Source organism: Taeniopygia guttata, chromosome 15, assembly GCF_048771995.1.
Source record: "Taeniopygia guttata chromosome 15, bTaeGut7.mat, whole genome shotgun sequence".
NCBI classification, from domain to species: Eukaryota; Metazoa; Chordata; class Aves; order Passeriformes; family Estrildidae; genus Taeniopygia; species Taeniopygia guttata.
In genome coordinates, this window is record NC_133040.1 from 4,215,427 (window position 1) to 4,235,057 (window position 19,631).

Consider the following 19,631-nt stretch of genomic DNA (forward strand, 5'->3'; position numbering starts at 1 on the left):
TCATTTGAATCTGTCCTTTGCCCCCAGAGCAGACAGACTGGGGATGAATCTTGAGTCTCCCTAAGGAAAATGCACATTATTTATCATGGGGCTGGGTCACCTGCAGAGAAACCTCCTGCCTGTTGTGCTTGGTCTGTGACATCCTGGAACCCCCTGGGTGCTGCCCAGCACCAGGAGCTGCACTGCAAGTCCCAGACATGGTGGGAACAGCCATCCTCGAGCCCTGGGTGTTCAGGAGGGACATCCTGGGGGTGGGAAGTTTCCTTGGGCTGTGGCTGGCAAGGTCTCAGTGCATCCACCACAGGCATGCTGCAGCTAGCTGGGTTGTTCCGGGAGGTTAGGCTGTACCCAGGGTTTAGAAAGAGCCCTCTATGCTTGAAAAAAACATCCCTCAATGGCAGTGACAACAGGCTCTGCCCTTTTGGGGTGTGTGGGGCACAGCCTGACCCCTGCCTGTTTACTCCCCTGCTGCAGGAATGGTATGAAGAGCACTCCAGGAAGGAGGAATCTCAGACACCACTGCAAGAGCCTGCATCTGCTTCCAGCAGCTCTCTGAAGCCCCTGAGCCTCCGACAGCGCTCCCAGACTGTCATTTAGGCCTAGCTAACGCGAGCCACCTTCTATGCAATAACCTAGAGTATTCCTCCCCAGCCTGTATTTTGGGAGGGTGTACATAGATCTGTCAGTGTACCAGTGTAGGGATCAAATCTTGCCCCCAGCAGTGGTTGCTGAGAAGCCAGAGGCCCAGGGGCTCAGGGGAAGGCTGCTGCACACACATTGAGCGTGATGCCCGTGCTCAATCTGGGCAGAACAGAGCCCTTGTCCCTCTGAGCCCCTTCCCAGGCTCCAGCTGCTGCTGCTGCTTGTCTTACCACTAACAGACCTTGGGGAAAGGGATGTGTAATCCATTAACAGCAGGGAATTGGCTGAAGTCATCTGCTTAACAGTAAAACTTCAGCCCTTTTGGAAGATCCCTGTTGCTCAAAGGGTACCATTAACATAGGGACAAAAGAGCAGGGAGTGGATTTTTGTTTCTGCTCCTCCTTCCTTGTGCAAAGAAAGGGGAGGTGGTGTGGAATCTCAGCACTTTTGGAAGGGCAGCCTGCCCTCCCCCTCCTTTTTGGCACACCTAGATGCACTCCCTGTAGCAGCTCCAGCTCTGATTACTGAATTTTGCTGTCCCCAAGTAGATCTGAGGCTGAAGTGAGGGCCAACACCTCATCATGCTATGGCCATAGGTGGGGCAGGGCTTTGGAGACCCTGTCTCTGCTGTGTCTGCATCACTGCTGGTCAGCCCTGCCCGTGGCACTGCCTGGGCTTGGGGTCACCTCTGCAAACCCCAGAGCTCCTGTCCCTGTTCAGAGAGGGGCATTCTGCAGGCTGACGTGGCTGTTGGGCTCTGCCACTTGGCCACCTGCTCTGTGAAACCTCTCTGGCTGCTCCTTAGCTGGGATAAATGACTGGGAAGAGGAGTGGAAGGATTTGCAGCTCCAAGCCTGGCTTTTTTTTGCCTGGCTCTGGGTTAAGGAGAGCTCCTGGGCATCACACAGTCCTGCTGGTCAGTCCTCATTCCAGCTGAGCAAGTCCCAGCACAGAGTGGGGCTCCTCCCTTGCAGGAATGTTTCTCAGGCTGGAAAAGTTCAGCTCAGTCAGGTGTTGGGAAGATCCACTGAGGAATTCCACTGTTCCTCTGGATTTTGGATGCAGGAGGAACGTGGAAGACAAGGATTCTTCTCACCTGTCTGCTTTTCTGCACCTGAGAGCTGAGGGGTGAGGAGGAAGTGGGACAAGGGTTCCCTTCCCAGCTCTGCCACGTCTGTGGGATTGTGGCAGTTGTGATCCTTTGAACCTGTCTCTCCAAGTCTCTCTTTCCCTGTCAGCACTGGAAATTCTGAGGGCTGGAAGTCCCTGGCAGCTGGGAGGTTCCCTCGCCTCTTGCTCAGGTTCTGACTAAGTGGAGCTTCCTGAGCACCTATTTTCCAGGTGCACCAGGCAGTGGGAGATCTGTGTCCCCATCCCTTTGTCCCACATGCCTGTCTTTCCTTGGTGGCCTCACCTGGTGGCACAAGGACAGCAGGACAGGGCTGATCCTACCTGGGCAGCTCAGGAGCATTTCCTGAGTGGGTGAGACTTCCAGAGGGAGGCAAGACAGAGCTGCTTCTGGAAATCTCTCCCTCCATGGCACGGTGGGAGCGCTTGGAAGGAGTGGGAGAGCAGCACACACGCACCAGTGGCTGCTCCCAACCCTTGCCAGACTCCCTGGGTGCCTCACGGCAACTCTTTGTTTTCTTTCTGGATACTTGCAGGTATGAAACTACTTCTGAGCTGACCCATGAAGGACCTTAAAGGGCTGTTTTCCAAACCATAAATTCAACCACAAATTAAGGAGCAGTGCACTTGTTGCTCTTGCAGTTGCTCTGCGTGGAGTCGCAGCCCGGGAGGTTTATCCAGCTTAGTCCTGGGCCTGCAGGAGATGGTCTTGATTGTGCTTTAAGTTGTGGGCAGAATGAATGAGCATTATGAAGGTTACTGGGGAAAAAAATGTGGCTGTGGTTAATCTCCACATTCCCCTACAGCTGATTTCTCCTGGCAGGGCTATCAGTGACTTTTTTTTTTTTTCTTTTTGGGTTTTTTTTTCTGGGTGTGAAAGGAGCTGTGGCTTTAAGCTGTGTTGAGGAAGGCACGGAGGGCTGATCATGCAATAAAGGGCTCCCTGGAGGGCTGGGGGTCAGGGTGCTGCCTCCAAGGTGTTGATCCTCCCCCACATACCCGCTGTGTTCATTATTTTTGTAAAACCAAGGAGGGCAGCAGGAGTTTGCTTCTTTCTTATGACTTTGGAAGGAAACAAAGTTTGAGTACGGGGCATCCCCTTCTATTTATCCTCCTCTCCCTCCCCCCACCCACAGACTGACGACAGAGACAATCATTTTGTAGGGAGCACGGGAGGAAGCACTGCAGGATTTTGTATGCTGGCGTTTTGTTTATAAAAACCCGATTTTATGGACGTGTCTGTCAGATGTTCTCTAGATTTTTTTCAGGCGCACTAATAAATAGCATCCTCGGCTTCGTAAAGGCAGCAGCTTCCTTTCCTCCTTCCCCTGTTATTCCAGAGGTGGGTTTGGCCAAGCTGGAGCATTTCCAGTGTTTGAGGAGGAGCCTGCCTGCCCTCTCTGGTGGCAAGTGCTTGTGTTGGGAATATTTTGCTGCTCCACATTCCTGTTCCTGGACATTACAAAGCCTGCCTTCCCTTCTGCCTTCCCCCTGCCAGCTTTTCCCCTAAACACCAACGCTTTCAAAGCCAGGTTTTTAGGGCTGCCTCGGTGCAGAGTTGAGGCCAGAAGGGGTGTTTGACCCTGCACCTCTGTCCTGGGACCTTGGCCAGGTTTGGATTGCTTTAGCCCTGCCTGTGGCAGGAAGTGGGCGTTGTGTCCCAGCTGGTTCTGGCAGCTGCCAGAGCAAGACCAGGGCAGAGCAAATGGCTGCGGGCACAGGGAGTGTTATTTTTTTTTTGTGAAAGCTGCTGGTATCTGTTAGAAAAAGGAGAAATGCTTCAGGCCCAGGAGGAAAGAAGGAGGAACCAGGTCTGACCGTTGTGGTGTTTGCTCAACACCCCCTTCTCCCCTGGGGCAGGGATGTGGGTGTCCCTCTGGGGTGATCATTTGCTTTCCAGCCTGTATCCTGTGGACCCTCCAGCTGGGAGCAGAGCCACCAGCCCAGCCCTCCATGCTGCTGGCACTGTGGGATTCCCTGTCCCCAGGGACTGAGCTGTGCTGACCCCGTTTCCAGTGTGGCAGCACGTGCCTGCTCTGGGGACATCAACTACTGGAAACCACTTCCCCACTCCCTCAGGAAAAGCCACTCTGGGTGTCCCAGGGCCCTCTGCCCTCCAAGGCTCTGTGCTGAGTAAGGGCTGAGTCAGGGCAGCAGAGAGCAGGAGGAATGGCCTTTGCAACAGCCAAAAGTCAAGGTCGGGTTTGTGTTTGCGTTCTTTTTTTTTCTTTTTTTTTTTTTTTTTTTTTTTATTGCAGTTTTTTACAGTGCCTAAATCTTGTCCTGCCAGAGGTCAACACTGTCTGTGGAAACCTCCAAGTCCTTTCCTACAGCTCTGCCCACCCCAGGAGGAGGAGAGAAGTAGGATTTGAAACTCAGGTTGAAAAACATTACTAAAAAAAGCAGGGGAAACCAGCCTCCCTTGGTTTGGTGTTTGTTTTTCCCTCAGGCTTTGCTTGCACTACAGCCAGTGCGTCCCTGGAGCACCGTGTCCCCTGTGTGCCCACGGTGCCATCAGGGACAGCCCTTCCAAGGACAGATGTGTGCCAGGGCTGTGGCAGTGCCACCCTGCCCCAGAGCATGGCATGGAGGAGGCAGAACTCCCCTGCTGTGCCCCTGAGCTGGCACTTCCCCATACACAGCTGAGGTTTGGGTGCTGCTCCTGCCCAGGTTCCCTAAATGACACGGCTCGGAGAGAGCGAGGACAGGCCGTGGGCACTGCCAGCTCCGTCCCCAGGGGCGGCAGGGGCCGAGGGCTGGGTGGCACCTCCAGCAGCGTGGAGAGGTGGCGGTGCCATTGTCCCCCGGCAGGGACAGGCTCTGTGGGGAGGCAGAGCGAGCTGCGGGGCCGCTCAGGGCGTGGGGAAGTGGATGACCCTGAACTCGGTGAGCAGGGCCAGGCACAGGAACAGCAGGTAGTAGGCGATGAGGCAGAGCCCGTAGGCCTTTCCCAGCTGGAAGCACTGCGCTGGCACCGTCACCAAGGAGAATGCCAGGCTCAGCCCCAGCGCCCCGGCCAGCACCCACACCAGCGAGCTGTCCGGCTCCAGCTGTGGGGACGGGAGGTGATGTGGGGTGACACCGGGTCCTGCTGCCAGCCCGGCCTGCGTCCCCGTGCCACCACAGCCTTACCTTCACCAGCGGCTGGCTGCTGCTCATCTGCAGCAGGCAGCCCAGCCCCACGCCAACCAGGATGTCTGCAGCGCGTTCAGGACGGACACACGGCACGGGGACAGCTCGAGGGGGCAACAGCACCGAGCCCATCCCTCTGCCCCACATTCTCCTCCTTCCTGCACCCCCTGGCTGAAGCGTTCTCCCTCTGTGCTGAACACAACCCTGAGCACTCCAGGAGAGGCTTCACCCAAAACCCACCGGAGCGAGGCACAGACCCTTCCCCTCCTTCCCTTTTGGTAAATCCCAAATCTGCCACGTTTCTGCCCAAACTCCTGCCCAGCTGGGGCAGCTGTGGGGACGTGGGGGTGCTGCTGGCTGTCTCTGCCCCTCCCCAATCCCTCCGTGCCCGTGCCCTGTGGGAACACTGCGGGCCCTGGGATGGATCCCAGCTGCTCTCCAGGGATCCCACAGCACAAGGGGCTCTCCCTGGGCACCTCGGGCAGCTCCTGCCCACGTGCCAGCGGCTGGCCCTGGCATGCACAGGATACTGAAGATGATGCCCCCGAAGCAGGCGGAGAAGGCCATGCGGGGATAGCCCTGCCGGGCCATGGTGAGGTCGGAGAAGGTGTCTGTGGAGGGACAAAAGGAGACCTTGGCCATGGCAGGGGGACCCCAGGGCGTGCCAGGGGGGCACTGGGAGCAGCAGAGCCCTCACCCCCGATGCTGTTGCCCCAGGCCAGCAGCGTGAGGCCCAGCACGGTGTTGCTGAGCTGGAAGATGATGCCCAGGGTGCGCAGGATGTTCACCAGCTCCGTGGCCGCGGCGTTGATCCACATGGTACTGGCCAAAAACCCAAGGAAGGCAAACACCTGACAGGAAGAGGAGCGAGCTGGTCCCTGTGAGCATCCCACAGGACCCTGCACAGCTCCTGGCATCCCTCCTGGGACATTGGGAACTGGGAGAGAGCTCCAGCTTCCTGCTCTGCCCCAGGACCCTCAGCCCAGTCTGGAGCAGGCTGTGCCAGTCCCTGGTGGGCGTTCAGGGCTGGGGACACCTTACACAGTGGTACTTGGGGGGCTCCTCATTGCTTGTGGTGATGAAGATGATGAGGGCCAGGGCAGAGGCAACCAGTGTGACCAGTGCCCAGACTGGGAAGACGCCCTGGATCTGGTACAGCCCATCTGCACATGGTGGGGAGAGGAGGGACAGAGAGGCTGGAACAGGATCCCACAGGCTTGAGGTGGACGTAAAGCCTTGTCACCTAATGCCACCTCTGCCCTACACCCTTCACAGAGCTGCTCCCCTCCGTGCCTCAGTTTCCCAGGCAGGCCAGGCCTGCTCCATTTTCCCCTCAGGACCTGGATTCTGGGGGACCCAAGCCCCCCAGCCTTGTGAGGGTGTATCCAGCTGCAAACCAGCTGCAAACACAGCTTGGCTCTTCCCTGCCCATCCCTCCTACCCACAATGAGGAGCTCTGGTAGGCTCTGCAGTCCCCAGGGCTTTGGTGGCCATCTCAGTCCTGTCCCCTTCTGGCAGCTGGGGCTGCCCAGGCTCTTACAGGCGCCTGACTTCAGCGTGAGGACGCAGAGCAGGGGGCTGGTGAGGATGTGCAGGCAGTTGAGGGGTCTCCTCCAGTTCAGGTCATCCTTGTCGGGGTCCACAACGGGAACGGTGAGCAGCAGCAGCAGCTCCACGGGCACCTGGCATGGGGGACACCTGGCATGGGGGTGCCCCATGACCTGCTCCCAACCCCACCATCCCCACCGCACAGCCCCGGGGGGACAGAGCCTCCAGCAGGGATGGGGCTGCCCCTCGGGGGGCTCCTCCTGGCTTGTGGTGCCCCCTCCTCACCCTGAAGGCCTTGAAGAGCCGCCAGTACCAGGGCTTCCTCCTCCACTTGCGGCAGTCCAGGGGGCTGAGGGCCGAGGTGAGGATGCGCAGGGAGCTCTCCCGGGAGGGCAGCAGGGGCCGGTACTCCTCCCCTGCCAGGGCCCACGGGCACTGAGCGGGCTGGGGGCTCCCTGCGTGTCCCCAGAGAGCTCCCCCTGCCCCGTGGGCTGTCACCCCACGGGCTCAGCCGCACCTGCAGCAGCCTGGGGGGCTCTGGGGCTGCTGAGGACGGAGCAGAGCCCACAGGGAACCACATACCATAGTCCCCACTGTTCGTGCTCGAGGGCTCCGGCTCTTCCACGTCTGTCGGCATCTCTGTGGGGAAGAGGAGCAAGCAGGGCCACTGGAAGGGCACCCCAACACACCGGGGGTCCCACCCCAGCCGGACAGCCCTTACCTGGCTCCCAGGCTCCGGGAGGGGCCAGCCCATCCCCGCGCTGCCGCCGGTGGATCCAGGTGCAGAGCACCACGGTGAGCACGTAGAACACGTAGAGCCCCAGGTAACCTGAGGTGGGGAGTGATGGGGGGGGTCACAGCACCCCCAGGCTGCTCCCACCACCCCCAGCTCCCACAGCGCTCACCCAGAGCCTCTCCCAGCCTGATCCTGCCCAAGTAGAGGATGATGAAGGTGAGGAAGACGGCCACCATGTAGAAGATGACGTCCCTGAGGAAGGGCCTGGAGGCGGCCGTGAAGGGCTTGACCAGGGCAATGCCCCCGGCCACCACCGTGGTCACAAACACACCGGCACCTGCCAACACAGCGGGGCTCTCTCGGGACACAGGAACATCCCACAGCCCCGAAGTATCACCCCGTGAGGACATGACCCTTACCAAAGACGGCCCCGATGGCCAACCCTGCGGTCCGGGGGTCTGAGAAAGCCACCACAGCACTGAAGACATCAGGGGCCCCGTTTCCAAAGGCCAGGAAGGTGACACCATGGAGAGGGGACGTCAAGGAAAAGCCCTGGTGTCCTCCTCCCCGTGGGGGAGCTGTGTACTCCTGTCTAGAGCCAGCACATGAGCACTTGTCCTGCTGTCACCTCCAGCTCACCCTGCCAATAGGTTTCCCCTGGCACGGTGCTGAGGGGACACAAAGTGACCCTGTCATGGCCAGCTCCCCTGCCCTGCCCCCACATCCCTCCTGTGATTTGCCAAGGATACTGCCACGTTGTGGGACAGCTTCAGGTTGGTGGAGATGGCTGATAAATTGGGGCAGAAGCTGGAAGGGCAGAAATGGAGACACAGAGAGGTGATGGTGCTACTTGGGGACCACGGGGCTCCCGGTCACTCTGGGGACAGTCCCCTCCTCTGTGGGCCACTCACAACTTCTCTGCTGTCACACCGAGGATGATGAACAGGTACAGGAGCCAGAGAGCCTGTGGGGTCAGGGGCAGCACAGAGAGTGGTCAGTGGGGTCCCTACTGCGTGTCCCCACAGCAGAGCATCCCCAGCACCGCCCTTTCCTGTCCTTACATAGAGGGTGACAGCCAGGGGCAGCAGCCGGGGCGGGAAGACACAGAAGACCCCATCGAGGTAGTCGAGGAATCCTCCGTCCAGCCGGCAGTCGGGGTTGCTCCGGATGAAGTGGCACCACTCGGAGCTGTTGTGCTTCCGAACCTCCCAGCACTGCGGGGCAGAGGGGACAGTGCCTGGCCGGGCCCCCCGAGCACCCACTGCCACCCCGAGGGGACACAGCCACCCCGAGGGGACACTGCCACCCACCGCCCCCACAAGCGCTGCCGTTGCTGTCAGCCCTGCCTCGATTTCCCCACCTGAGCCACATGTGCGTGGGTCGAGGGCTGTGCCAGGGCCAGCAGAGGTGCAAAGCCTTGTCCCCACCCCATCCGTGTCCCTACAGAGCCCACACCCACCCCGGGCCGTGGGAAGGCGCCGGCCTGGCAAGCAGAGAGGTTTTCGGAGGAAAAAGCAGCAGCGGAGGAAATCCTGGTGAGATCCCTGCTGCGATGGAAGCAGGGACGGGACCCCAGCACCCCGGCAGCACCCAAATCCCTCCCGGCATCCCCCCAAACCCCACCGCAGCCCCCAGACTTACATCCAGGCCCCGTGCGTGGCTCAGAGCATCCCCGCCCGGAGGGAGCGTGTGCCCCACGTCCAGCAGCTGCGGGGTCCCGGCTGGCAGTGCCCCGGCCAGCCCCGTGGCCCCCTGCCCCATGGTGCCCGCTCCCTGGCGGGGACAGCCCCGGGGGACACCTACCACCGGCAGCGGTCCCCGGGGGCGGAGAGCGGGAGCTGCCCCCGGAGCCCCATCCCGCGCTCCCCGGGCAGGGCCAGGAGGGGTTAAAAATTAATAATAAAATTAGAAATTATAGTTAATGCTAAAAATAATAAAATCGATAAAAAGCAGAGCTCCCCGCGGGCGGGTTGCGCCACGTTCCCGCCGGGGGGGCTCAGCCCGGGGACACCCCGAGAGGAGGAAGGGGAACGGCACCCACACCCCACGGACCAGGGGACTCGAGGGCAGAGAGGGGACAGAGAGGGACAGAGAGGGACAGAGAGGGGACAGAGAGGGACAGAGAGGGACAGAAAGGGGACAGAGAGGCCGCGGCACGGGCGGGGACAGGAGCCCGGGGGGCGCGGCGGATGCCGGGCGGGGATGCGGGGATGGATGGGGGTACCCGGGGACCCCACCCGCGTCGCGGCCCCACCGTGTCGGCGCGGCCCCACTGCCGTGCGCGGCCGCTGAGCCCCGCCGGCCCCCCCGCCTTAAAGGGGCCGCCACCCTCCGCCCTTAAAGCGACAGCGACATTTCCCAGGCGGCTGGCGGCTGGCCGCTCGGAGGGGACACACGCGGCTCTCCGCTCCGTGCCGGCCCTCTGAGGCCGGGACACCCTCCCCGAGTGTTCCGGGCACCCACAGCCCCACGGGTGGGACCCTCAGAGCACGGGGGGGCTCAGCGCAGCCGGAGATGCTGTCCCGTGGTGGGGCAGCCGCGGCACCGGGGCTGCTCTGGTCCCGCACCCCACAGACACCCCACACAGTCGGTATGGGGGGCCGGTGCCCCTCTCCAGGTGTCCCCAGCTCCAGGACACCCCAAGCTCAAGCGTGCCCCGTGCAAGGGCCGTGCCCTGTTTGTGGGGTGCAGGTTGGCCCCCACGGCCGGAGCCCCACGATGCGCATGGGATTCAAAATCCATTTCCCACCCTGGCCCGTTCCCCCCGAAGCTGCGTCCTGCGTTCTCCCCGGCGACAGGAGAAGGGAATTGCGCAAGGCCGGGGCCCGAGGGAAGGGGCAGCACCCGGTGTGCGCCCCCCGGCCGGGCACAGGGACACGCGTGTCCCCCGAAGGCTGAGGGCGTGGGGCTGGGAGAGAGGCGGGGTGGGAGCGTGGGTGCGGGTGTGGGGCTGTGGGGTGGCGCTGTGGGGTGGCACTGTGGGGTGACACTGTGGGGTGGCACTGTGGGGTGGCATGGGGGAACAGGGCTGCTGTGGGGTGGCACTGTGGGGTGGCGCTGTGGGGTGGCACTGTGGGGTGGCACTGTGGGGTGCCACTGTGGGGTGGCACTGTGGGGTGACACTGTGGGGTGGCGCTGTGGGGTGGCACTGTGAGGTGGCGCTGTGGGAACAGAGCTGCTGTGGGGTGGCACTGTGGGGTGGCGCTGTGGGGTGGCGCTGTGGGGTGGCACTGTGGGGTGGCACTGTGGGGTGGCGCTGTGGGGTGGCACTGTGGGGTGGCACTGTGGGGTGGCGCGGGGGAACAGCGCTGTTGTGGGGTGGCACTGTGGGGTGGCACTGTGGGGTGGCACTGTGGGAACAGGGCTGCTGTGGGGTGGCACTGTGGGGTGGCACTGTGGGGTGGCACTGTGGGGTGGCACTGTGGGGTGGCACTGTGGGAACAGGGCTGCTGTGGGGGGCTCGGGGGTCCCACAGCGCGGGAGCGGCGGGGGGCGTGGCCATGCCACAAGCCCCGCCCCGTGCCCCGCCCCGTGTGGGGCGTTAATGGAGGGGATTGGTGTGGGGGCGTGGCCAAGCGACGCTCCGCCCAATCCTGTCCCGACCCACTGCTCCAATGTTACGATGGGGGCGTGGCCATCGTGAAGCCCCGCCCCTCCATCCCGCCCCTCAGTGTCCCCGCCATGGCGGCCCCGCGGGCGCTGCCGCTGTCCCCGCTGCTGCTGTCCCCGCTGCTGTCCCTTCTGCTCTCCCCGCTGCTCCTCTCCGCCTCGTCCCCGGTGCCCCGCAATGTCTCCGTGCTGCTGGAGCCCGGCTCCGAGCGGCTGCGCGTCCTCCCCGGCCGCCACCCCGGCGCCGTGGCCTGGGCCAGCCTGGATGACCGCATCCCGCACGTCGGGTACGGCCCGTGCGGGACGGGGCCGGGCGGGGCTGGGGCGGCCGCGGGGGAGCCGTGGGCGGTGGGGAGCCTCGTCCCAGCCGTGCCCGTGTCCCCACAGCTGGGCCTTCCTGGAGGTGGCCACCAACGCCTCGTACAATGACAGCCTGCAGGCCTACGCGGCCGGGCTGGCCGAGGCTGCGGTCAGCGAGCAGGTAAGGGCGGCCTGCAGGGCTGCGAGCCTCGGCCGCTGCCGGCCGGCCCCGCGCTGACAGCGCCGCCCTGTCCTGCCCCACAGCTGATGTACATGCACTGGATGAACACCATGGTGGGCTACTGCGGCCCCTTCAAGTACGAGAGCGAGTACTGCCAGAAGCTGCGCAGCTACCTGGAGGCCAACCTGGCCTGGATGGAGGAGCAGATGGCCAAAGGGCACGACACCGAGTACTGGCACCAGGTGAGGGTGGGGAACCCCTGAGTGCTCCTGGGCCTGTAGCCCAGAGGGCAGTGCAGGGCAGCGAGCTGTCCTGGCCCAGCTCCGGGTAGGATGACAGCGATGTGGTCATCCTCCTTCCTGGGTGAGTAGAGGTGATTCGTGACTTTCTCCTTGCCAGAGCCTCACATGCTGCAGCTGGGGTGCACAGGAGGTGGCTTTGTCACCCTTGGCCGTGGGTACTGAGTCATGACCTTGCTGACAGTGACGCTTCCCCCCTGTGCCTCTGCAGCAGCACTGGGACCCAACTGATCTGCTCTGTGCCCTGGGGGAATGAGGGAGCCTGTTCCCCAAAACCTCCCAGCCTGCCTCCTCGCAGGAGCTGGGTGACAGCTCTGTCCCCTGTCCCCAGGTGCGCCTGGCCCTGCTGCAGCTGAAGGGGCTGGAGGACAGCTACAACGGGCGCCTGGACTTCCCCAGGGGCAGGATCACCCTGGCACCCTTCGGCTTCCTGTAAGCTCCTTCTCAGAGGTGGGGAAGAGTTGTCAGTTGTTAGTTTGGAGTGCTGTGGGGACAATTCCTGCATGTCCAGGAATCAGCCAGTTCTACTCCCACTCTAATTTGCCCACCTTTTCTGGGCATTTGTCTTCTGCTGCTGGGGCGGGTCAGAGCCAAGGCAGGTGACAACTTCCCCACCCCATGGGCTGGGTGGTGGGCTCCCCCCACAGCCCCTGCCTCAATTTCCCCAGTGCTGTGCTCCCCCTTTCCTCCCTGCTCATGCTACCGGGGTGCTGCCAGCACAAGTGCCTGCACTGGGGTGTGGTGGAGATGGACAGACAGACAGAGAGCTCTGAGCCAGCTCAGCTCCAGGCCTGGGGCATCCCTCACCTGACATCTTACGCCTTGCTTCCCCCCAGGCTGCTGCAGTTGGGGGGTGACCTGGAGGACCTGGAGTCTGCCCTGAACCGCTCCTCCCCTCAGCGTGTCCTGGGCTCAGGCTCCTGCTCGGCCCTGGTGAAGCTGCTGCCGGGCCAGCGGGACCTGCTGGTGGCCCACGACACCTGGAGCTCCTACCAGGCCATGCTGCGCATCGTCAAGAAGTACACGCTGCCCTTCCGCACCTCGGCCGGCGGTGCGTGGGCTGGGCTGGGGGGGCTGCGCCTCACACCCCCCTTCTGACGCTCTGCATCCCCCTCCAGGCGAGTCTCAGATCCCTGGGAGCATCCAGGTGTTCTCCTCCTACCCCGGCACCATCTTCTCCATGGATGACTTCTACATCCTCGGCAGCGGGTTGGTGAGTGGGTCCGCTCCTCAGGCGCCTCTCCCCGGCCCTGCTGCCCTCCCCACCGCTCCCTGCCCTGCAGGTCACGCTGGAAACCACCATTGGGAACAACAACCCAGCCCTGTGGAAGTACCTGGAGCCCCGGGGCAGCGTCCTGGAGTGGCTGAGGAACATCGTGGCCAACCGGCTGGCCCGCAGCGGGCCCGAGTGGGCCGCGGTCTTCCGGCGCTTCAACAGCGGCACGTGAGTGGGGTGGGATGGGCCTGGGAATTGGTTCTGGGGGGATGGTGGTGCCTTGGGAAGGCTGCCCTAGGACAGAGGCTGGACAGAGTTAAAGAATAAAGCAGGGATTTATTAAAAGCCTCGATGGATCTGCCTTGGGCTGCACCCAAGATGAACCCAAAATGGTCACAAAAATGGATGACTGGTCAGGAGGTCTCTCACTTTTATCAGTTCTGCTCCATTTGCACATTAGAGTTAATTGTCCAATTACAGCTTTAGCTTATGCAGTCCCATCCTTCTTGGTTTTCTCTCTTCAGTCCACATTGTTTGTGCTCTTGGGCCTGAGATTTGGATCATTTGTCCTTGGCCCCAAGGTAGAGAAGGAATTGTTTTGTCTAGCTACTCTGTGCAGAGAGCTCACCATTCCTTAATATGACGCTCAGAAGTACACACTAAAGCAGCACAGAATGTGAAAAATATAAAAACTAAAACTCAAGCCATCAGTGGGATGGGATGGAGGGTGCCCAGGCTGCCAGAGGGATGCATCCCTTGCTCTCCATGCCAGGTACAACAACCAGTGGATGGTGGTGGACTACAATGCCTTCACCCCGGGCAGAGCAAGCCCGGCACCGGGCGTGCTGACAGTGCTGGAGCAGATCCCGTGAGTGGCTCCATTCCTCCCTGAGCCCCTACTGTCTTCTCTCTCATCCCTGTGGGTTTGGGAAAGCCCTGAGGGTGGGGCCTGTGTGTGGCTAAAGCTTTGGGGGTTCTGGTACTGAGGTGATGGGTGCCCAGCACCTCTGGCTGGGGTGGTAACTCCTCAGTGGGGACCCCCAGGATGTGTCCCCCCCCAAGCCCAGCATGTCCCCCACTATCCCCAGTGGCTTTTTCCCCCCTCTGCTCTGACCAGTGCTCTTCCTCCCAGCACAGGGGCCTGGTGGTGGTGGCTGATCAGACAAAGCTGCTGTACCAGCAGGGCTACTGGGCCAGCTACAACGTGCCGTGAGTGCCACCCTGCCCCGTGGCCTGCCCTGGAAAGAGAGGCAGGGTGCTCACTCTGCTCCCCCTTGGTGCCAGCTTGCTGTGTTCTCCCACCCCAGGTACTTTGAGGAGATCTTCAACGCCAGTGGGAACCTGGAGCTGGTGAGGAAATACGGGGACTGGTTCAGCTATGACAAGAACCCTCGTGCCCAGATCTTCCGCCGGAACCAGACGCTGGTGCACGACCTGGACTCCATGATCCGCCTGATGCGGTGTGTGCTGGGCACCCCCAAACCCACCTGCTCCCCCAAGGAATTTCCCGTGATCCGTGGGCTTTTTGCACGTCTTCACCGTGGCTCTGTGCCCTCCCTTCTTTGTGCAGGTCCAACAACTACCTGCAGGACCCTCTGTCGCGGTGTGGGGGCTGTGACCCGCCCCAGAACGCTGAGAACGCCATCTCCGCCCGCTCCGACCTCAACCCTTCCAACGGCACCTACCCCTTCCCTGCGCTGCGCCAGCGCTGCCACGGCGGCATCGACATGAAGGTGTGCCAGGCAGGCAGGGCTGCAGGGGCTCCCTCTGGGGCCGTGCAGCCCCTTCCCGCTGCTGACTCGCTGCCCTGCCTGTGTCCTTTCCTGCAGGTCACCTCCTCGGCCATGGTGCCCACCTTCGGGCTGGTGGCGGTCAGCGGCCCCGCCTGGGACGACGTGCCACCCTTCCGCTGGAGCGCGTCCCCCTGCAGCTCCCTGCTCCACATGGGCCACCCCGACCTCTGGACCTTTCCCCCAGTCAAGGTCCACTGGGACTGAGCCCGCGCTGGTCCCGTCCGTCTGTCCGTCCGTGGGCGTCTGTCCCGTGGGGGTCTGAGCTCTGTAGCAGCTCTCAGCTCTGTGTAACGGGGCTCCCCCTGTTCTCTCTGCCTCTCAGGGTCCTGGCTGTGCTGCACAAGCCCAGCGTGTCCCCTCCCTGCCATGGGGCTCTCCAGGCTCTTCCCTGGGTGCTGAAGGCTGGTTTGGGGGGGCTCTTCCCGAAAAAGGGCCGTGCTGGGAGGCTGGGGCTCGCCCTGAGCGCAGGCAGGAGGGCAGTGAGCTGGTTTGGCTGTGGTAAATAAAGTGCTCAGTGCTGGTGGCTGTGCTCTGCTCCCTGCTGAGGTTCTCTGGTGGCTTCTCTTAGGGTTGGGCTCAGCAGGGGCTTGTCCCCTCCCCATTAACAGGGCGATCTGCTTCTCTGCAGGTGGGAGCCTGTGTGCCCCCTGGGCCGGGCTTGTGGGGTGCAGGCTGTGAAGGCTTCTCTGCTGTGGGATGGGGGACCCCACTGCTCACCCCCCATGCCTTTTATCTTCTTTTCCTCTGGCACCTGTGTGCCCCAAAACCCGCCGTGCAAAATCCTCTTAGGCAGCTCCCTTGATCCGCTCTGGCTCGTTAGGAATAACGAGGTCATTACCGGGGGATTAATGAGCTGTGCCTCGGCAGTGCTTTGAAGGCACCAGGTTCCCACCGGGGCTGGGGGCCCCTGGGGGACGTGGGGGGCTGGGAGGGGGCAGCTTTGGGCAGTTGGGGTGCTGGCACCCCAAAAACTGGGATGGGGTACCTGGGGGATCTGTGCCCCGCTGTGCTGGGACAGATTGCAGGGAGTTGAGGATGGCAGAGCCTGTGTCCCCTCGTGTCCCCATGGTGTGTGGGCTGCTGTGGAAGGAGGGGCTGGTTCTGGGCTCCCTGTGCCTCAGTTTCCCCAGACAGATCACCATCACTGGGTGAGGGAGCAGCAAGGAGGAACAGGGCACGCTGGAAATGCCACAGTGTTGCCGATTCCCTTTTTTGCTTCCTTAAAAGTGAAAAAACAAACAAAAAGTTGTTAAATACCATCCCAGCTGTTGCCTCAGTGTCAGCCAGGGACGCAGGCCAAGGGAGGTGACCAGGTGCCAGCCTGGCATGCCTTCCTCATGGCAGGGATGGAGCCAAAAGGGAGCAGAGGAGGCACAGGGAGGTGGGCATGGGGTGAAAAGGGACTCTGGAGCACCCCAGGAAAGGTGGTGTCCTCCCAAGGGGGTTTCCAGCCTCATCCCTGTGGGCTGGGGGAGGCTTTTTGCCCCCCTTTCCAGCTCCTGCTGCTGTCCCACCCCCATGGAAGTGGCTGCAGTCTCTGCCTACAGTGAGGTGGGGGGGTCACCCCAAAGGCCCCCAGAGGGACTGGAGCTGTGTCCCCCCCATACCCCCATCCAAGAAATCCTCCTCATTGCCCTCCTTTCCAGGCCCCGTGTCCCCAAAGCAGCGTGGCTCTGCGGAGGGGCAGTGGTGTGCCCTGCTGCTCTCCCGGGAGCCCAGGGGGGCTGTGGGAAGCAGGGATGTCCTGTTGGAACCAAAGATCAGCCCCATGGGGAGCAGGGCAGCCCCACAGCTCTCCCGCTGCCCTGGGGGGGTTTTGCAGCACAGTTTGGGTCAGGGCACCGAAATCCCATATTCTGGTTTCACTGCTGTGTGCCTGGCACTGGGGCAGAACCGGGCACAGTGTGGGGCTCCCTGTGCACCCTGTTTGGGGTGTGTTGGTTCCAGTGCAGTGTCCCCTCCTCGGGACTCCTTGTGCCCTCTGCTTCCAGGCTGCTTCAGCTTGGCCAGAGCGACAGAGGAACCTCCTGCGGCTGCGGGGCTGCGTGCCAGGGCTGGCCCTTCCTCCAGATCCCACCTTCCTCCTCCTCCCTGCCTGCCGTGGGCACAACCAGCCCCTCGGAGCACAGGTAGGGCCTTTATCCTGGGGGTGCCACCGGGGCTGGGTGGCAAGGAAGGGTCCCAGAGGAAGGGAGAGGGCTCTGCCTGCTTCGCCTGGGGGCTGCTGGACCTTGGGTCTGGGCCAGCCTCTGGCTGGGTGGCTTGGGACAGCCTCTCTCTAAGGGATCTTTGTCTGTGGGGTGCCTGGTATGGCCAGCTGGAGCGGGGGGCTCATCCCGGGGGTCTCCCCCAGCTGGGATGGGAACCTTGGAGAGGATTGAAGGGCTGCCGTGGGTGGGGGTGAGCAGAGGGGTGTGATGGCTTGTTTGGAGGCAATGAGAGGTGTCTTGGCTGGGGTTTTGGGGTGTGCTGGCTGCCCTGGCTACACCAGGGGTTCAGGAGCAAAATCTTAAAATCTGCTGGTCCGTGTTTTTGTCAGGACCAAATAATACCCAGTGCAAACCCTTGAGGGCCCCTAAAATAATTTGTGAGCTGCCTTTCCTCTTCCCCCATCTCCTGGGAGCCCAGATCCCATCTCCCAGGCATTGAGAGCTGCCGGGGTCTGGCTGGCGGGGCCACACGTGTTTGTCCCCGCGGGTGGCCCGGCAGCGTGCCCTGGGCAGCAGCACAGCCTGGAAAACAAACAGCAAACAGCAAAGAGCCGGGCCAATGTCCACCCTCTGCCCCTTGCCCGGCTGAGCACGGCCACCTGGGGACACCAGCACGGTCCCTTGGACGTCACCACTCCCTCGGTGTCACGCAGGCCCGGTGCTGGCTGAGGACACGCCGCGAGGTCCCACGGGCCACCAGGTAATGGCCAACCCAGGTTACAGGACAGGCTGTGCACAGCCACCTGGGGACACTGGGGCTCTGGGGAGCATGGAGGAGGGGGTGGCACAGCCTGGCATCTCCCTGGGATCTTCCAGGGAGAGCTGCTGCAGCCTAGAGATGGGAGGGGACACTGGGGACAGCCCTGTCCCGGAGTGGGCATCGGGGCTGTGGGGGGACCCGTGGGGAGCAGCTGGTGACTCCAGCACCTCTCCCTGGCAGAGCATCCATTGCCAGGCCATGGCAGCCCGGCCAGACGAGGGCCAGAAGCCCTTCCACATCGTTTCACCCATCCTGGAGAGCCTGTCCCTCTCCAAGGCCGCGGGCACCAAGGTCTTCATGAAGCTGGAGAACGTCCAGCCCTCGGGATCCTTCAAGATCCGGGGCATCGGGCACCTGTGCCAGGATGTGGGTGTGGGCACGGTGTGTGCAGGGGGCTGCTCCTGCCCTCCTGGGGGGCACCGTGGGGGGACACAGCCGTCCCCTGCCCTCTTTCTCTCCTCCTTTCAGGCTGCCAAGAAGGGCTGCCGGCACTTGGTCTGCTCCTCAGGTAACTGCACCCCGAGCTGGGGGATGCTCCTGAGGAGGCCGGGGACGTGCAGGGGTGGAGCCCTGGCTGAGCCCTCCGTTCTCCCAGGAGGGAACGCGGGTCTGGCAGCCGCCTATGCTGCTCAGAAGTTGGGGCTGCCCATCACTGTGGTGGTCCCCAGCAGCAGCGGCCCCACCACCGTGCGCAAACTGCAGGAACTTGGGGCCACAGTCGAGGTCTACGGCAAGGTACCCCCAAAAGTGGGGGCTGGGGGGGTCCAGAGAGGGCTGGGCCTGACCTCAGCTGCTCGTTGGTGCTTGGCAAACCTATCCCAAAATGGTCCCCTCCTGCATCCCCTACATCCCAGCATCACAGCAGGGTCACCCTGGGATCCCGCACTCGTTCTGGTGTCCCCCAGCCCCGCAGGGACAAGGGACCCATCCCGGGGTTGTGAGGGCCCTGTGGAGCCCTGCTGAGCGTCCCCTTGCCCCCCCAGGTGTGGGATGATGCCAACAGCAGAGCCCAGGAGCTGGCTAAGACAGAGGGCTGGGTCAGCATCCCCCCCTTCGATCACCCCTTGGTGTGGTGAGTGCTGCCCCGGTCCCCATCCCCGGGACCCCGGGGAGCCCCGGGCCGCATCCTCCTGCCCCACCCCTGCAGGGAGGGACACGCCAGCCTGGTCCGGGAGCTGAAGGACTCTCTGGAGGCCAAACCAGACGCCATGGTGGTGGCGGTGGGTGGCGGGGGGCTGCTGGCCGGTGTGGTGGCCGGCCTGCAGCAGGTGGGCTGGCAGGATGTCCCCATCATCGCCGCCGAGACGCGGGGAGCTCACAGCTTCCACGAGGCGCTCCAAGCCGGGCAGCTCGTCACCCTGCCCGCCATCACCAGGTGAGCAGCGGGGCGTGCGGGGAGCGGCGGGGGTGGCCGAGGTGTCCCCCCTGAGCCGTGTCCCGTCCCGGCCGTGCAGCGTGGCCACGGGCCTGGGCGCCCGGACGGTGGCGGCGCGGGCACTGCAGTGTGCCCGGGAGTGCCCGGTGCTCTCACAGGTGGTGGAGGACACAGAGGCCGTGCGGGCTGTGGAGCAGTTCTTGGGTGAGCGAGGTGATGGGGATGGACTCTGGGGACCGCGTGGGTGCCCCGATGTCACCCTGCTGTGTCCCCGCAGATGAGGAGCGGATGCTGGTGGAACCGGCGTGCGGGGCCGCGCTGGCCGTGCTCTACTCGGGGCGGCTGCAGCGGCTGCAGAGCGAGGGGCGGCTGCGGAGCCCGCTGAGCTCCGTGCTGCTGGTGCTCTGCGGCGGCAGCAACATCCACACCGCCCAGCTGCGGGCCCTGAAGAGCCGCCTGGGGCTGCCGTGACACCCCCCCGGCCCGCTCTGCTTGCTTGCCTCCCCAAAGAACCGAAATAAAGGCTGGGGACCGGGGCCGGGCTCCTCACGCAGCTTCTTGCAGGGATGGGGAAACTGAGGCACGGGGGGTGGCACTGCGGGCAGCGTGGTGCTCGTGCCGAGGGCGGGACTGGGTCCGCACATCCCGCTTTTCCCTGGGACATGCCGCTTTTCCCCCGGGACATGCCGCTTTTCCCCTGGG

General features: G+C 63.0%; 4 protein-coding genes across 9 annotated transcripts in view; 3 read left to right on the plus strand and 1 right to left on the minus strand.

The window, feature by feature from the left end:
- The window catches only part of TPCN1 (two pore segment channel 1), a 41,078-nt gene extending 38,006 nt beyond the window's left edge, over window positions 1-3,072 (plus strand). For all 4 annotated transcript variants that reach the window (XM_072936036.1, XM_030285911.4, XM_072936034.1 and 1 more), the window contains one exon: window positions 475-3,072. In XM_072936036.1, the coding sequence (XP_072792137.1) occupies window positions 475-597 (123 nt within the window). In that variant the 3' untranslated portion in view covers window positions 598-3,072. The remainder of the gene's footprint in view (window positions 1-474) is intronic.
- Window positions 2,888-9,520, minus strand: SLC8B1 (solute carrier family 8 member B1). Its single transcript, XM_072936040.1, has 15 exons — window positions 8,828-9,520; window positions 8,248-8,400; window positions 8,098-8,150; window positions 7,935-7,993; window positions 7,606-7,710; window positions 7,356-7,523; window positions 7,172-7,279; window positions 7,033-7,089; window positions 6,736-6,866; window positions 6,443-6,584; window positions 5,944-6,065; window positions 5,600-5,753; window positions 5,433-5,513; window positions 4,903-4,967; window positions 2,888-4,820 (listed from the first exon to the last, which is right to left on the minus strand). Exons 1-15 carry the CDS (start codon window positions 8,945-8,947, stop codon window positions 4,623-4,625), a joined length of 1,716 nt encoding a protein of 571 aa, XP_072792141.1. The 5' UTR covers window positions 8,948-9,520; the 3' UTR covers window positions 2,888-4,622.
- A 1,326-nt stretch (window positions 9,521-10,846) lies between these two features.
- On the plus strand, window positions 10,847-15,125 carry PLBD2 (phospholipase B domain containing 2). The gene is made up of 12 exons (XM_030285669.4): window positions 10,847-11,082; window positions 11,183-11,276; window positions 11,360-11,518; window positions 11,907-12,007; window positions 12,412-12,626; window positions 12,694-12,788; window positions 12,859-13,019; window positions 13,564-13,659; window positions 13,929-14,000; window positions 14,099-14,251; window positions 14,362-14,524; window positions 14,621-15,125. The coding sequence occupies exons 1-12, from the start codon at window positions 10,868-10,870 to the stop codon at window positions 14,786-14,788; spliced, it is 1,692 nt and encodes a 563-aa protein (XP_030141529.4). The 5' UTR covers window positions 10,847-10,867; the 3' UTR covers window positions 14,789-15,125.
- A 414-nt stretch (window positions 15,126-15,539) lies between these two features.
- Window positions 15,540-19,465, plus strand: SDSL (serine dehydratase like). 3 transcript variants are annotated; one of them, XM_030285706.4, is made up of 9 exons: window positions 15,541-16,713; window positions 17,448-17,494; window positions 17,735-17,920; window positions 18,023-18,062; window positions 18,150-18,289; window positions 18,538-18,626; window positions 18,702-18,929; window positions 19,009-19,133; window positions 19,207-19,465. In XM_030285706.4, exons 1-9 carry the CDS (start codon window positions 16,353-16,355, stop codon window positions 19,398-19,400), a joined length of 1,410 nt encoding a protein of 469 aa, XP_030141566.4. In that variant the 5' UTR covers window positions 15,541-16,352; the 3' UTR covers window positions 19,401-19,465. The 3 variants fall into 3 exon arrangements, with proteins under 3 accessions (XP_072792144.1, XP_030141566.4, XP_072792143.1); XM_072936042.1 differs by lacking the exon at window positions 15,541-16,713 and having other exon boundaries at window positions 16,740-17,494; XM_072936043.1 differs by lacking the exons at window positions 18,702-18,929; window positions 19,009-19,133 and having other exon boundaries at window positions 15,540-16,713; window positions 19,207-19,340.
- The last annotated feature ends 166 nt before the right edge of the window (window positions 19,466-19,631 follow it).